Source organism: Thunnus albacares, chromosome 23, assembly GCF_914725855.1.
Source record: "Thunnus albacares chromosome 23, fThuAlb1.1, whole genome shotgun sequence".
Lineage (NCBI taxonomy): Eukaryota > Metazoa > Chordata > Actinopteri > Scombriformes > Scombridae > Thunnus > Thunnus albacares.
Window position 1 is genome coordinate 2520446 of NC_058128.1, and position 14458 is coordinate 2534903.

General features: G+C 41.3%; 4 protein-coding genes across 4 annotated transcripts; 3 read left to right on the forward strand and 1 right to left on the reverse strand.

The window, feature by feature from the left end:
* The first annotated feature begins 4471 nt into the window (after positions 1-4471).
* LOC122975259 (histone H2A-like) lies at positions 4472-4946 on the forward strand. The gene has a single exon (XM_044343611.1). It carries the CDS (start codon positions 4510-4512, stop codon positions 4894-4896), a length of 387 nt encoding a protein of 128 aa, XP_044199546.1. The 5' UTR covers positions 4472-4509; the 3' UTR covers positions 4897-4946.
* Positions 4947-7401: 2455 nt separating this feature from the next.
* Positions 7402-7861, forward strand: LOC122975267 (histone H4). The gene has a single exon (XM_044343622.1). The coding sequence runs from the start codon at positions 7447-7449 to the stop codon at positions 7756-7758; it is 312 nt and encodes a 103-aa protein (XP_044199557.1). The 5' UTR covers positions 7402-7446; the 3' UTR covers positions 7759-7861.
* Positions 7862-9379: 1518 nt separating this feature from the next.
* Positions 9380-10311, forward strand: LOC122975264 (histone H2B 3-like). Its single transcript, XM_044343618.1, has one exon. The coding sequence runs from the start codon at positions 9483-9485 to the stop codon at positions 9849-9851; it is 369 nt and encodes a 122-aa protein (XP_044199553.1). The 5' UTR covers positions 9380-9482; the 3' UTR covers positions 9852-10311.
* Positions 10312-11087: 776 nt separating this feature from the next.
* Positions 11088-11652, reverse strand: LOC122975263 (histone H2B 1/2). The gene has a single exon (XM_044343617.1). It carries the CDS (start codon positions 11639-11641, stop codon positions 11267-11269), a length of 375 nt encoding a protein of 124 aa, XP_044199552.1. The 5' UTR covers positions 11642-11652; the 3' UTR covers positions 11088-11266.
* Between the last annotated feature and the right edge of the window lie 2806 nt (positions 11653-14458).

Consider the following 14458-nt stretch of genomic DNA (forward strand, 5'->3'; position numbering starts at 1 on the left):
CCCACAGCCAGTGCTGCAGCTGCACCTCGGCCCGCACCTGCACAGCCTCCTCCTCCACCACAGCGTCCTCCAGCCACGGCTCAACAAGCTCCACGCCGTCCCGCCGCCAGAGGCTGGCGCCCGGCCTGCACTTGGTCCAACCCACCGGTTGAGCCACCTCACAAACAGCTGAGATATATCGACAGGATGCGGGGGAAGTGTGTTTTTCTCCAGAATCTGTCAAACAAAACGGCTCTTTTCAGACACACCCATCTGTCACTTAAGAGCAGTTTCCTCTCAAACAGCAACTGTTTGTGCCGAGACACACGTTACCTCTGCTGCACTCTCACACAGTGCATCAGTCGCTGAGGCAGTCCTGTCACTCTCTCATGTTTTTATGAGCATCATTTCTCTTCCCAAATGTGCACAACAGCCTGCACACACTCTCCGCCTCTCTGCGCCCACCCTACTTCCCACCAATCGGTGCGAGTTAGTGGAGGTTTCTCGCCATGGCATGAATCAGACTCAGAGTCTGGTTGCGCAGATGCTGACACACTCACTGTCACGCATCCTCCCATGCAGCCCTTTCATCCCTGCCCTCCCATTGGCTGTGTCGAGCGAGCTATCGATTCATACAGCGGCAGTGAGGATGTTACAATGGCTGTCAGGAATGTCCACAGAGGCTCCACAAACGTTTGCACGCCTGCTTTCAGAGCGCTGCTCAGCGTGGCAAAGTCTGCTTTCCATGAACAAATGGATGGAAAGATTAATTCTCTCTCCATTCAGCGGGGTGTTGGAGACTGTCATGTCATCTCAGACGGAGATAGCTGCTCTGATGGCAGAATCGTCGGAGCTCCTGGAAAAGGGAGCTATTTCCCGAGTTTCCCCAGGCGAGGAGAGCAAGGGTGGACCCATCTCTCTTCAACAAGTCCATAATGAAGAGGCCGTTTCATGTTAACCATAAAACGTGCTGGAATGTGTGCATCCTGGTGATTGGTTCACATCCATCGACCTAAAAGACGCTTGTTTTCATGTGCCCGTCATCTCCAGGCACAAGAAGTACGTCATGGTTCCTGACAATGATACAGCTGCTATCAGGGAAACCATGGCAACTCCCATGGCACAGGGACGCACTCTTGCAGCTGGACGGTGAAATCCTACAATTCCTGTTGATAAGTCAGTTTTGGGTCTGGCCCCTGAACGGGAGCTCCTGGAGAAATTAGGTTTGGTGTGTGGAGAGGGGCTTTGGCTCTACCGATGGTTAAAACTTATGCTGCAGCCATTTCATCCTGTCATGAAGGATATGGAGAAAGATCTGTTCTTGCACACTCGTTGCTTAAGTGCTTTCTAAAAGGAGTCAGGCAACAGAGATCTCTCTTTGACACCACAATGGGATTTACCCCTGGTGTTATGCGCTCTGGGGGAACCCCCCTTCAAGCCTCTATTGCAAATCTCTCTCAAAGCTGTCATTAACGACAGCACTTCTCCTAGCCCTGACTTCGACTAAGAGAATTAGTGATTTATGTGGGCTTTCAGCCTCTCCCTCTTGTCTCGTTATCAGAGATGACGGGAGCGCAGCTACTCTGAGGCCGAATCCCACATTCACGCCCAACATCATAACCACTTCTATTTCGTGTAGGTTTCGCTCTCTAAGAGCTGTTTCTATTGGGTTTATCCCCACGTGCATGTGCAGTCGTGAAGATGATCTTTCGCGCCATTGTGCCCTGCACAGTTGCCCCTCTCAGGTCCACATCCACGGTATATTATACCGGTGTAACCAGAGATCTGCTCCCATTTTTTCCTCAGCATAATATAGCACTGTTATGATATACCATACAAATATCAACTATATTTGTATTTTTCCTCAGCGTTTGTATGCAGTTGGAGGTTATGTCTTCAAGCAAGACTCAGCACCCTGCCAGAGCGGTATGTTTGCGCCCCTACTGTCAGATCGGCTACACAATGGCCTCTGACTTCCACCCCCGCTGCGAGACATGCCTCGGTGCCAAACACGCAGGACTGGCACTCACCGCCCGGGCAACATGCGCCTTCAGCGCTCGCCTGCCAACGGAAGACCTGTGACGACAAGCGGAGGCCTTTGCAGCGCTGCAGCTAGAGGGCGATGGAGATGACAAATGGGATGACCGTGCTAGCTTCACAGTTGAATAAGCCGTGGATTTTTCCAACCAGATGGTGCACGGTGCTGGGCACGAGTCCGATGACTCAGCTTCCTCCATCGCTGGCAGCCCCCCCGGCTCTCCCCTCTCCCCGTCGGGAGACCTGGAGCTCGACAACGATAAGGGAGCCCTGCTCGCGTGGCTATTTCGTCACAGCCTGCTGGCCACCTTCCAGCCAAGGCTCTCCTCCAAGATCTTTCGAGCATTATTAAGATGGCGGCTGACCTGAAGGATATTCCTATGCTGGCAGATCCACCTGCACCTGCTCACAGCGTTTTAGGAGGTGATGTCTATGTCTCGGAGCTGGCAGATCCCGTCCAGGCAGTTCCCGGTGTGGCCTCGTGCCACAGAGTTTCGGCCGCTTATTGATGCAGCTTTTTCCGAACCTGGAAAGCTGAAGGCACCGGTGGCTCGTTACAATCCCTTCACCAGAGTTCACAGGGATACAGAACATGGGTTCCCTGTCGTCCCATCACTAGAAGCAGACGCAAGCTTACGCCACCTTCTCCCCTGGACCAAGTTACCACCCGCCTTACTGAGCACCAGTGTGCTGCACAGACAGTAGCAGCTGCTAACAACTTTGCCCTGCTCTCCTCTGCTGTCTCCGCCATGACTAGGCAGCCCGGCGTGCTTCCTCCTGAGATGGTGAAAGGCATCAGGAAACGTCACGCTGTCTCTGCCCATTGCATGCGTTGTCTCGTTATGTGACGCGCACAGCAAGCCTCAGCAGCTGTTTGACAAAACAGCGCTTGGCCCACTGGCTGTGTGACACTAGCACACAGGCATATGCTGCAGCTGGGGTGAATCCCCCGCTGGGCATTCATGCACACTCTACGAGGGCCTTGTCCTCCTCCACAGCTCTCCTCAGAGGGATGGCAGCGGCAGACATTTGTGAGGCAGCATCGTGGGCTTCACCGTCTCCTTTTATTCAGTTCTACTTACACGACGTGTCTGAGTCCTCCCTGACTCACTCAGTGTTGAACGTGCTCAACGATCAGTGACACGCTGTCAGCTCTGAGCGCGTTACACACACACATTCATCTGGTAGAGAGCCATTATATGTGCTACAAGCTGGCACATATTCAAACTCTCTTTTAACTTATTTGAATGAGTCTCTGGGGCTGCCACAGTACGTAACAGTCGACCCTGCGTGCTCTCCCAACATAAGTTCACTGTGTGTGAAATGTGTGTGAAATGTGTGCTTATGCGCTCTCTGTGCACACCTGTGTGCACCATGTGTATCCTCCTCTGCTCACATCTTTGTGGATTAGTGGGCTATTTCGCCCTTTTCATCACCTGCTCTGCTTACGTTTGGGACATTTTTACAGTGCGTAATTATCGTCCCCACTCTCCACAGCAGCAGGTGTGCCAGGTGAATGAGTGTAATGTTTTCACTTTGACCATTCACACAGGGCGGGAACAGGGTGACAACATAGCATGCCTTATGCCTTTTTATTTAATTTTATTGTGCTCTGCCCTAATGGAGTTGTGAACTAGTGTGTGTTTACGTGCTTGTGTACTGTGGCGGCACAGTGGAGCATTGACCACATCAGCTTCGCCCTAAACCCAATAGCAACAGCTCTTAGAGGGCGAAGCCTATACTCATAGGATCTGGGGTTATGATACGTAACCAACGTCTTCCCACAGATATCAGCCACCGGACATCCTTAATGCTCTCTGACATATTTGTTGTTTTTGTTTTAATCACCACTGTGCCTTCATTATAAGTTAAATTTTGATAATTAATAAATCCCTCATATTTAAAATCATTTATTTTATTAGACATCATTTTATTGGGCAGAACACTCCAGTCTATTGTAGATGTTGGTATTGTGTAATAAAATTCCTGTATAATAATTTATAATAAGGGCTGTGTCTTGCCCTGCCTCTTCTTTTATTACACTTTTTATTCCAACATCTCCAACACAGAGAGCATTTCTGGTGATGGCGGCAGATTTTTCATCTGTCACCATCTACAGCACCCAGACCGCCATATTCTTTGTTTTCACTCTCATAAACCTATTTAATTAGTTAAAAATAATTAAGAATTATTATTATAGTAAAGACTTAAATGCAGATCCAAACACATCTTGTAATGCCTCACTTTGCACTAAATTCCAGTCAATAATCTATAATAAACCTTATTATTTATCGTGGCTGTTTTGCATTACTCAGGCCGGAAACTGTGTAGTTCCGGCAGTAACTTGCCATAATCGCTTCTGATTGGACGATCACACTGAAGCTCCATCTGACCAATGAACGACCAGCTAGTGAGCCGTTGGGGTTATATATCCCAGGCTTCCGGTGACAAAGGGCATTGTACTTCTGTAATCTGAAGAACGACGAAAACAAGATGTCTGGACGAGGAAAAACTGGCGCCGGTAAGGCCAGAGCGAAGGCAAAGACCCGTTCCTCCCGGGCCGGGCTTCAGTTCCCGGTCGGCAGAGTCCACAGGCTGCTGAGGAAGGGTAATTATGCGGAGCGTGTCGGTGCCGGAGCCCCGGTGTACCTGGCGGCGGTGCTGGAGTACCTGACCGCTGAGATCCTGGAGCTGGCCGGAAACGCTGCCCGCGACAACAAGAAGACCAGGATCATCCCCCGTCACCTGCAGCTGGCTGTCCGCAACGACGAGGAGCTCAACAAGCTGCTGGGCGGAGTGACCATCGCTCAGGGCGGCGTGCTGCCCAACATCCAGGCTGTGCTGCTGCCCAAGAAGACCGAGAAGCCCGCCAAGAAGTAAACACGGAACCGGCTCCTCAACAACACAACAACGGCTCTTTTAAGAGCCAACCACCTCATCAAAGAGCGTTTCCTTACGGTCTTATCAATAGCTGACATAAGTCATGTGTTTAAACTATGATATTGATGCCATACTGGTATCTGACTTAATTATGACAAAACAAGCCTTCAGTATGCAAGTTTCTTTACTAGAGAATTGTGACATTACAGTATTTTACATATTGGTACAATTATTACATTTACTGCATATTTAACTTAATATTGTATCATTTCTCCTATATAACAGACTGTATAACTATAGCTACATCTATCAGATCCTTCACTTTTGCCCATTTCTTACAATCCACAAGTCAGCTAAATTGTGTGTGTATAGTTCAAGTATTGTGTGTGTGTGTGTGTATATAGATTTAATCTCATTACTTGTAGATCTTATCACTTTCCTTTTTTCCTGCACTGTTGTAACATGCAAATTTACCCTCTGGGGATCAATAAAGTCTTGTTAAGAGTAACAATTAGATGTTTACATGTAAGGGAGAAATAATATAACTTTAATTCTTACCAAGAGTATTACAAACGAGTTTGTGGAATTAAAGGCTTAAAAGTCGACACTTAAAACCTGCAATTAAAACAATTACCAGGTTCCTCATTGAACAATGAAGATTAGTTATGTTTGATCAACTATATTTGTATGGTATATCATTACAGTGCTATATTATGTTTGTTTTTTTTTTCTCAAATGACAAAAAAAGCCTTTTGGTTTATTTATTTATTTGTTTTTACCTCAGTTTACTTTTTATGAGCTGCTGTTGTGCTGAATCAACATGTCTGCCAGGAGCACATAGATCCATTTCTCCATGTGTCCTAATTCCAGATTATACAATCAGATTACATATAATAATAAACCCCTGTAGTAGAATGAAGCTACTCTTTTATAGAACCAACTTAAGAGTCAAAAAGTTATCCTAAAATGTCCAGGAATAATTAACATGTGAAATGAACAACAATCGAATATATTTTTAATGTATAAATCGGGCTGAAATAACAGGAAATTGTCAGAAATGGAAACAATGATGTAGCGAGACGTTCCAGAGATCACATCAGGAGGATTCAGTTCCACGCTGACAAGTGTAGACAATGAAGATGATCAGAAAATGATTGGAAATAAAATCAATGTTTTTTTTGTTTGTTTGTTTGCACCCCTGATAAATATAAATAAAAGGAAAAAGTGGTGTAATATCCTATCAAACATTCAAATACAAATAACATAATCGCCTAAAATGACTCTATTCCTAATGGTACAGTTTCAGTAATGTATCATTGATCCTGGTCAATGAAATGAAGTCATCAAGGATCTACTCTGAACACACCTCTGCAGCTCTCTGACATTTAACAGCATTTTACACTCAAAACAAGTTTGATAAAACTTTTTTTTTTTGTGACGTTTGTGAGTAAAAGTGAAGCATTTTCACTTAAATCCAGAATTTTACTTTTAATAGTTGAATAAATACGAGGCCCTGTAAAAACTGATACACATAGGCATTCATGGCATTTCCTGTATCCCCACGTACACATATATTTACACACACATCTACATACTGTTGTGAAGTATTTCCCGCCATAGTAGGCCGTCCTCCATTTTAAAATCTTTTATTTGTTGTCAGATGGAGGTCATGTGAAGTGTTGGTTAACCTCTGGGGTCGAAGGATACTTTCCCCATTTTTATATATCTTCTTAAATTTGCCTTTTAAAGGCACTTGCCTATAAAATAATACCCAAGTGTTTCATATCAAAATGTTCAGAACAATTTCAGCTTTCTGTAGTATGACGTAGAGCACTGTGTCAAGAGATAATTTGGCCCAAGAGCTGAAATATTTTAACTCCGATTATAGAAATTATCCCTAACTCTTTACATACATACCTTTACCAAAGTCTTAGGTCCATAAAAATAATATAATACATGAATAAAATAATAGATAAATGTTTAAAAATGTCTAAAATTACATTTTGTCATATTGTTTTTAATTAGAAGTATAGTCGCTCTACTTTCACCAAATGAGGGACTGAGATAAAATGGACATGTGAGCATTACAGCTTTCATTTCAAACAAACTTTTATTCTCACTACACAGAAAAATCACACTATTTACAATAATTACATAATAATGTTACTTCAACTGTCATGCTAGGGAAACATCAAGTTCCTTCTGCCTGATGCATTAGTACAGCGAGTTATATTATATAATATGATATGAGAGGAGCTGCATCACATTCAGCTTCTTTTCATGTCCAGTTAGAACAACACAAATACTACAGCTGAGAGTCTGTTTCTAACCAGCAGCAGGAAGTTAACTGTCAGGTTAACCTGCCAAATATCACAGAGAAAGATACAAAATGGAGGCGAAACTACGTAAGCGAGGCTGAATCTGGCTCCGCCCAGTAAAGTTGACGCAGCCTGTCCTCCCTTACGTCCGCAGACACGCTTTAAATTAAGAAGCTCTGCCGACGCGAATTATATTTAACTTTCGTCTTGATCGAGAAGAGATCAGTTAAAAATGAGTGGAAGAGGAAAAGGCGGCAAAGGACTCGGTAAAGGAGGCGCTAAGCGTCACCGTAAAGTCCTCCGTGATAACATCCAGGGAATCACCAAACCCGCCATCCGCCGTCTGGCTCGCCGCGGCGGCGTGAAGCGTATCTCCGGTCTGATCTACGAGGAGACCCGCGGTGTGCTGAAGGTGTTCCTGGAGAACGTGATCCGTGATGCCGTCACCTACACCGAGCACGCCAAGAGGAAGACCGTGACCGCCATGGACGTGGTTTACGCGCTGAAGAGGCAGGGCCGCACCCTGTACGGCTTCGGAGGTTAAACCTGATCCAGATCCACTGAGACAAGAACTCAAAGGCTCTTTTAAGAGCCGCCACTTCCTCTAAGAGACGATATCCTGTCAAACAGTTATAGCTGCACATTAGAATAAAATTTAACTTTGGCGCCAGACATCAAAGCTGTTCTGTTATGAACTATGCTGCTTGTGTTTATTATTGCTATATACGAGGTGTCTGTAGGTCTTGAACAGAACCAAATTATAAAAGTACTCTTAAGGCAGAATTATCATGTCATACAAAAGTAAAGCTTCCTGCTGTAACTCTAGTTTTACTGAGTTTTTTTTTTCTTGTGTTTTTACACTTAAACCAAAAGCAGACTATCTGCAGGTTTCCTCTAAGAATACTTTTCACAAAGGTCTTATTTATTTCATGCCTGCCGTAGACAGAAATGCAAGTTAAAACATATTGGACATACATGTTGATTATAGTGAAACCTGCCTGAAAAATCCTCAATGTTATTGTTCAAGAGATGTTTATTTGTACATAGTGTGAACTTCTGCCTCATACATCGATTTACAGATTAAGCTAGTTTGCAGTTCTCATTCCTGGATGTGCATTTAAAATACATAATACTCAATAATACAAATCTGCACATTACAACACAAAACTAAACAAAACATACAAAGCAGTACAAAACACAAACAAACAAAAGTTTCATAAACCGTTCTATTCATCTATTCATTCATTCTTTTTCTGCTCATGATTAACCTCTTAATCTCTAGTCCTCTGGCTCAGGCCCCTTCTCGAAAATGGCAAACTCAAAATAAATTTAGTATATCTCTGCAACTACAAGGTTTATATGAATAATCTTTATATCTTGATAAAAGTAACACTTACTCTGGGTCAGAGTAAATGAAAGATTACATGTCCGCCTTAAAAAAACTGTTCAGTATTTGCGTGAATGTCTCCATTATGATTATGTAGTTGCAACCCCCAAACCTCTAGCAAACCATAAAACAACATCTGAACATTATCTGTGCCAAGTCTGATGCTAATAAAGTGAAGCAGAGCAAAGTTAGAGGTTTTAGTAAAGAATTTTCTAGACAATGTTTGTAAATGAGTAACTAGCAGGGTAAAAATCTGTAACTTAACTTTTAAAGGAAACATATTTTACTTCATTTCTCATCATGTATTTGTGGGGTAAAGTCAGGAAATATTAGAAATAAAGTTGTTCCAGTAAAAGGTGACATTACATTCAGTTGGAAGAGTGCAGGAATCACTATTATTCTTTTTGTTGAGCAGAGAAACACCATCTTCATGTGTCAGCTGGGAGAATCAATAAAATTCATATTAACATCATTACAGTGTATTATTACAGTATTATTATTCCAGAGAGAAAAGCACCAGCAACTTTTGATTGAGGATTAATGACATAAAATCTATTCATGGATTTTTTTTTTAATAAAACATATCAGCTTGAATGAATGTTAAATCTAAATATAACATGTTTATGTCTCTATAGTTATGGGTTTTGTACAGCATATTATATTATAAACTGTGGCTACTCTTCAGATGAGGCGGATCTTTCAGTAAAAAGGCGGTCAGATCGATTCTCAAGGGTTGGGGCGCTGCGCATGCTCAGTCTCGCTAACAACGAGTCAACCAATCCTGTGCGAGCAACAGCGCAGTAAAGTTTGCATCAGATGGATATATAGAGGCCGTTTGGAGCCGGAATCGTTATTCGTTTGAGGAAATTCAACGATCAATCATGCCTGATCCAGTCAAAGCACCGAAGAAAGGCTCCAAGAAAGCCGTCTCTAAAGCCACCAAGACCGGCAAGAAGAAGAGAAAGACCAGGAAGGAGAGCTACGCCATCTACGTGTACAAGGTGCTGAAGCAGGTCCATCCCGACACCGGCATCTCCTCCAAGGCCATGGGCATCATGAACTCCTTCGTGGGGGACATCTTTGAGCGCATCGCCGGTGAGGCTTCCCGCCTGGCACACTACAACAAGCGCTCCACCATCACCTCCAGGGAGATCCAGACCGCCGTCCGCCTGCTGCTGCCCGGTGAGCTGGCCAAACACGCCGTGTCCGAGGGCACCAAGGCCGTCACCAAGTACACCAGCTCCAAGTAAACCAGCTGTTGGTCCCAACAACTCAAAGGTCCTTTTCAGGACCACCCACACCTTCACCTCAGAGCTTCAGTCCTTCATGATGTTCAGTGTCAATCATAATCCTAATTTTAGATATTGTGACTGTTTATTTTTGACTAAAAACTTAAGGATAGATTTTGTATGAATGGTTGAAGAACTCGTTTCTACACTGAAGTTGATCAGTAGAGAACTTTTCACAATAAGTGTTGGCTGCTATAAAGGTTACTGTGAGGAAAGAACATAAAATATTACACCACACATTGAGAATTATCAAAGTAATGATATGTCCATCTAAATGATGTCCTTTTCTCTGACTGTTGTGTCTTATATAAATGATTTTAAGGATGGAGAAATGTTTTGATGTTGAGCCCAATAACTTAACATGTTATGTCACTGTATTAATAACACTGTTCTGTTACTGTATATACATGCTTTTTCTTTTTTTTAAAAAAATAAACTTTCTAGTTGTATAAAGCACTGATAATCCATCATTTCGGCCATTTCAACAGTGCAATATCTGTCTATTGATATTGAGATCAATTCTCTTTCTATCATGAACCACTTAAAGTGACCAATGACTGAACAAAAGTTAACTATTATACTATAAGTCTGGAAGTGTTCTTTATATTTTATTACTTTTTCAAGTATATCTGTTTTCTTTTTTTATATATGTTAGACGTTGTTAAGCTTCACATAAATGAAAAAAGTGAGTTTGGTCTGTAATATAATATATAAACTAATATTTTTATTGTCAAATGTAATATGAATACAGTATATGAAGCAATAAGACATATTTACACATGATATACACTTAAATTGGCTGTGTGTCTAAAATAAAATAAAAAGTGGACAAAACTGCTACTTCTCCTGTAGTTCTGTTATTTTAAACTAAATAAAGAGAGTAACACATAATCTACCCGTTTGTATACTTAACATATACATGTTCAAAAAAACAATTATTGGGAAAACCCATTATAATACTAACATTTGACACATGATAAATATTAGTTGGTATATAATCTTGTCTATTCCACATTACATGTGGATCAAAATAAAATAAGGGTATTATATTTAAATATTTTGCACTGGGTATAATTTTGTTGGATGTGTTAATATTTCCCTTCCCCAACATGCGTATGTCTAGACAGAGAACATTGTGTCCGTTTATAGTCTGAACAGCTCTGTGTTTGCTGCTACCATTTTATTACAAACTGAACCAACAGATTGTTTTTATTTTGAGTCTGAATAAACCAGCTGGAAAACTGATTTAGGTTTAACCAGAAACCAACAGTCACAATATATAAACTTGAAGAAACATCATGAAGGACTGAAGCTCTGAGGTGAAGGTGTGGGTGGTCCTGAAAAGGACCTTTGAGTTGTTGGGACCAACAGCGGGTTTACTTGGAGCTGGTGTACTTGGTGACGGCCTTGGTGCCCTCGGACACGGCGTGTTTGGCCAGCTCACCGGGCAGCAGCAGGCGGACGGCGGTCTGGATCTCCCTGGAGGTGATGGTGGAGCGCTTGTTGTAGTGTGCCAGGCGGGAAGCCTCACCGGCGATGCGCTCAAAGATGTCCCCCACGAAGGAGTTCATGATGCCCATGGCCTTGGAGGAGATGCCGGTGTCGGGATGGACCTGCTTCAGCACCTTGTACACGTAGATGGCGTAGCTCTCCTTCCTGGTCTTTCTCTTCTTCTTGCCTCCCTTGCCGGCGGTCTTAGTCACGGCTTTCTTGGAGCCCTTCTTGGGCGCTGACTTCGCTGGTTCAGGCATTTTTTCTGCAACGTTACTCGGCGGTAAGAACAGCAGCTTTATTTATACAGGCTCCATGCAAATGTTGCTGTGCTGCCGCCCTCCTGTGATTGGCTGAGCTGCTCGTGGTCTCACTGCTGGTAACCATAACAACTACAGTGGCTCCGGTCTGATGGTGTTAGCAGCTCAGTGAATCACAGCCTGCTGCCATCTGTCTCAAAACTAATAATCATAAGAGATGAGGATGAACACGTTTTACATTTAAACTTTTGGTGTATTAAATTCACACGATGTGAGTGTTTGATCTCACTCAATTAAACAATGATCAAACCCCGTGGCATGATGAAAAATCAAATGCTGCTGAGACAGATATTAGTAATATAAGATAATATAATATAATATAATACAATATATGTATTTTATTATAGCGTCTCAGTCGAATAAATAATCAATCTTGACTGATGGTCCAAAGCTGTTTAATTTGTTTTCTAAACAGAAAAGTACAGACAGAAGGCAAGATAAAAAAGTTAAAACTTTGTTAGAATTAGCTATTACAATTCGTTAGCACCAGAGAGTTAGCAAACAACACATAAACTCTAAATTATTATACACAAATAAATACAATTAAACTACCATGTTGCCACTTTTGACTGGAGCTAAACTCCCATTATACTCTCCCCATTCGTCCTTATATTTATTTCCTTGTGTGTTAACTTTACTGTTCTGTTTACCCCTTTGTTGACCTTTGTTTACCTTTCTTTCTGTCAATTTATGTCTGTTACATATGTCTAGTATCCTTTCAAGGAAGCAATATAGCAAATAAATATACAAATGCAAATCCTCAGCAGATTATCATTTTATGTGTTTAATCTTCTCCCACATTTTCATTATAATGAAATGATCTTAATATGTAATCATTGAGCCATGATAACACTAAACAACTTAAAGTTGTACTCATTTTAAAAACTAAAATTGAATACCAAAAATGACAAGATGTTTTGGAAACCAGGAATCCGTATTACTGTAAACTTGGTGTGTCTGCACTGTCCGAACCTTCTCTCAAGGATTGATTGAACTGAGGAGAACTTTTATATCATCACAACTTCAAGTTTTTTGAAGCTGAGAGAACATGTTGTCATATTGTTGTACTTTGGCCATATTAACCCCATAAACATACATTTTAACTTACATTTTAATTGTGGCAACAGAGCCTGACAGGGTACATCACACTGTGCATCACACCAGTGTATTCACATTAATATAATGGTGTTTCCAAGTAGCAGCTAAAGCTAAAAATATAAAGATTGTAATGAGAAGATAAGTGAGGTTAGTGATGACACAATCTAAAATCGTGTCATCAAAAGTGAGAAATAACTGATGGTTATATAATCTTAGAGATAGTATAAAATTATAGCTACATCACATTTTATATAAAGCTTTATTTCATCAACTATGTGAAGGTCCATGTGATGAGTGTCTCTCAGTAACCTGCACAGTAGAAGTCAGAGGGGAACAGTGACGAGGCTGCAGTTTAGTGCTCTGTGTTTGCATCTAAGTTAAAGAAGAGATTGACCAGTTTATTTAGATAATGAAGGTGTTTGTAGTTATCTGATTAATTGGTGTCACCAGCGCGGCTCCTTCCTTAACTGATTGATAATGTCCGCTTGCTGTTTGATATAGTCGTCGTGTATAGTTTGGTAAACGTGTCTGAGTTATGATTATTGATCTCTGCGTAAGAAGTGTTAGCACAGTGGTGGCAGTAACAGTCGTAGTAGGTGTGTGGTGCTATTGAACTGTATGTTTGAAGATATGTAGATATGTTTATATATTTTATATAATATCCATAATTAAGTGTATCTCTGTGTTTTTATGTTTAATATTGTTTCTTCATCAATAGTTGATCTGTTTCATCTGCTCCATACTAATATATTGACTTATTAATGCATCATACTTTTTGTTTTTATGTTTATTTAATTCTTTGCATTTCAATTTAAATAAATATTTTATTCTATATTTTAATATTTCCCACAGTTTAGTCACGTAAGTTGGACATAACTGCTGTCCAACGTATGTTACCAGCTAACATAAGTTAGCTAGTTTAATCCAGTGGTTTCCAACTTAGGGGTCGGGCCCTTCCATAGGATCACGAGACAAATCTGTTTTCAGTTTTTGGATTTTTTTCTCTAATCTTTGATTTTTGGTGAAATATTGGATCATTTGAAAATTTATTGAAATGAAAGCATGTGAGAAGTTTAGAGGGAAAAATCACTATTTGGTGGAGCTGTTAACAACTCATAGACATGTGAAATGTGACCCCGACTACACACTGCTTTTTGTAAGACGTCAAAAGCCAAAAAGGTTGGAAACCACTGGTTTCATCTTTAACAATGTGTTGTATTTTAAAAGCTTGTTATATTATCCATTGTGTCAAATCTTCATCTGAAAAGTAACTAAAGCTGTCAAATAAATGTAGTGGAGTAGAAAGTACAATATTTCCCTCTGAAATGTAGAAAGTAGCATCACATGGAAATACTCAAGTAAAGTACAAGTACCTCAAAACTGTACTTCAGTAAATGTACTCAGTTACTCTCCAACACTGATCAGGAGTGAGTTACCAGCAGGTTTCTAAGGTCTGATCAGGGTTGGTACACACACACACACATATATATATATACACATATATATATAAACCTTGTTTAATTACTGATATATGTTTTGGTTACAATAGTAACCAAAACATATATCAGCTTACTCATGTATAAATGACATGAGTAAGCAAGGATTTGTGACACAAACACAGAAACAACAATTTACAACAGTTCATTCTGCTGTCAGTCA

Coding starts and splice junctions, on each gene's coding strand:
- LOC122975259 (XM_044343611.1), top strand. CDS start 4,510: ATGTCTGGACGAGGAAAAACTGGCGCCGGTAAGGCCAGAGCGAAGGCA.
- LOC122975267 (XM_044343622.1), top strand. CDS start 7,447: ATGAGTGGAAGAGGAAAAGGCGGCAAAGGACTCGGTAAAGGAGGCGCT.
- LOC122975264 (XM_044343618.1), top strand. CDS start 9,483: ATGCCTGATCCAGTCAAAGCACCGAAGAAAGGCTCCAAGAAAGCCGTC.
- LOC122975263 (XM_044343617.1), bottom strand. CDS start 11,641: ATGCCTGAACCAGCGAAGTCAGCGCCCAAGAAGGGCTCCAAGAAAGCC.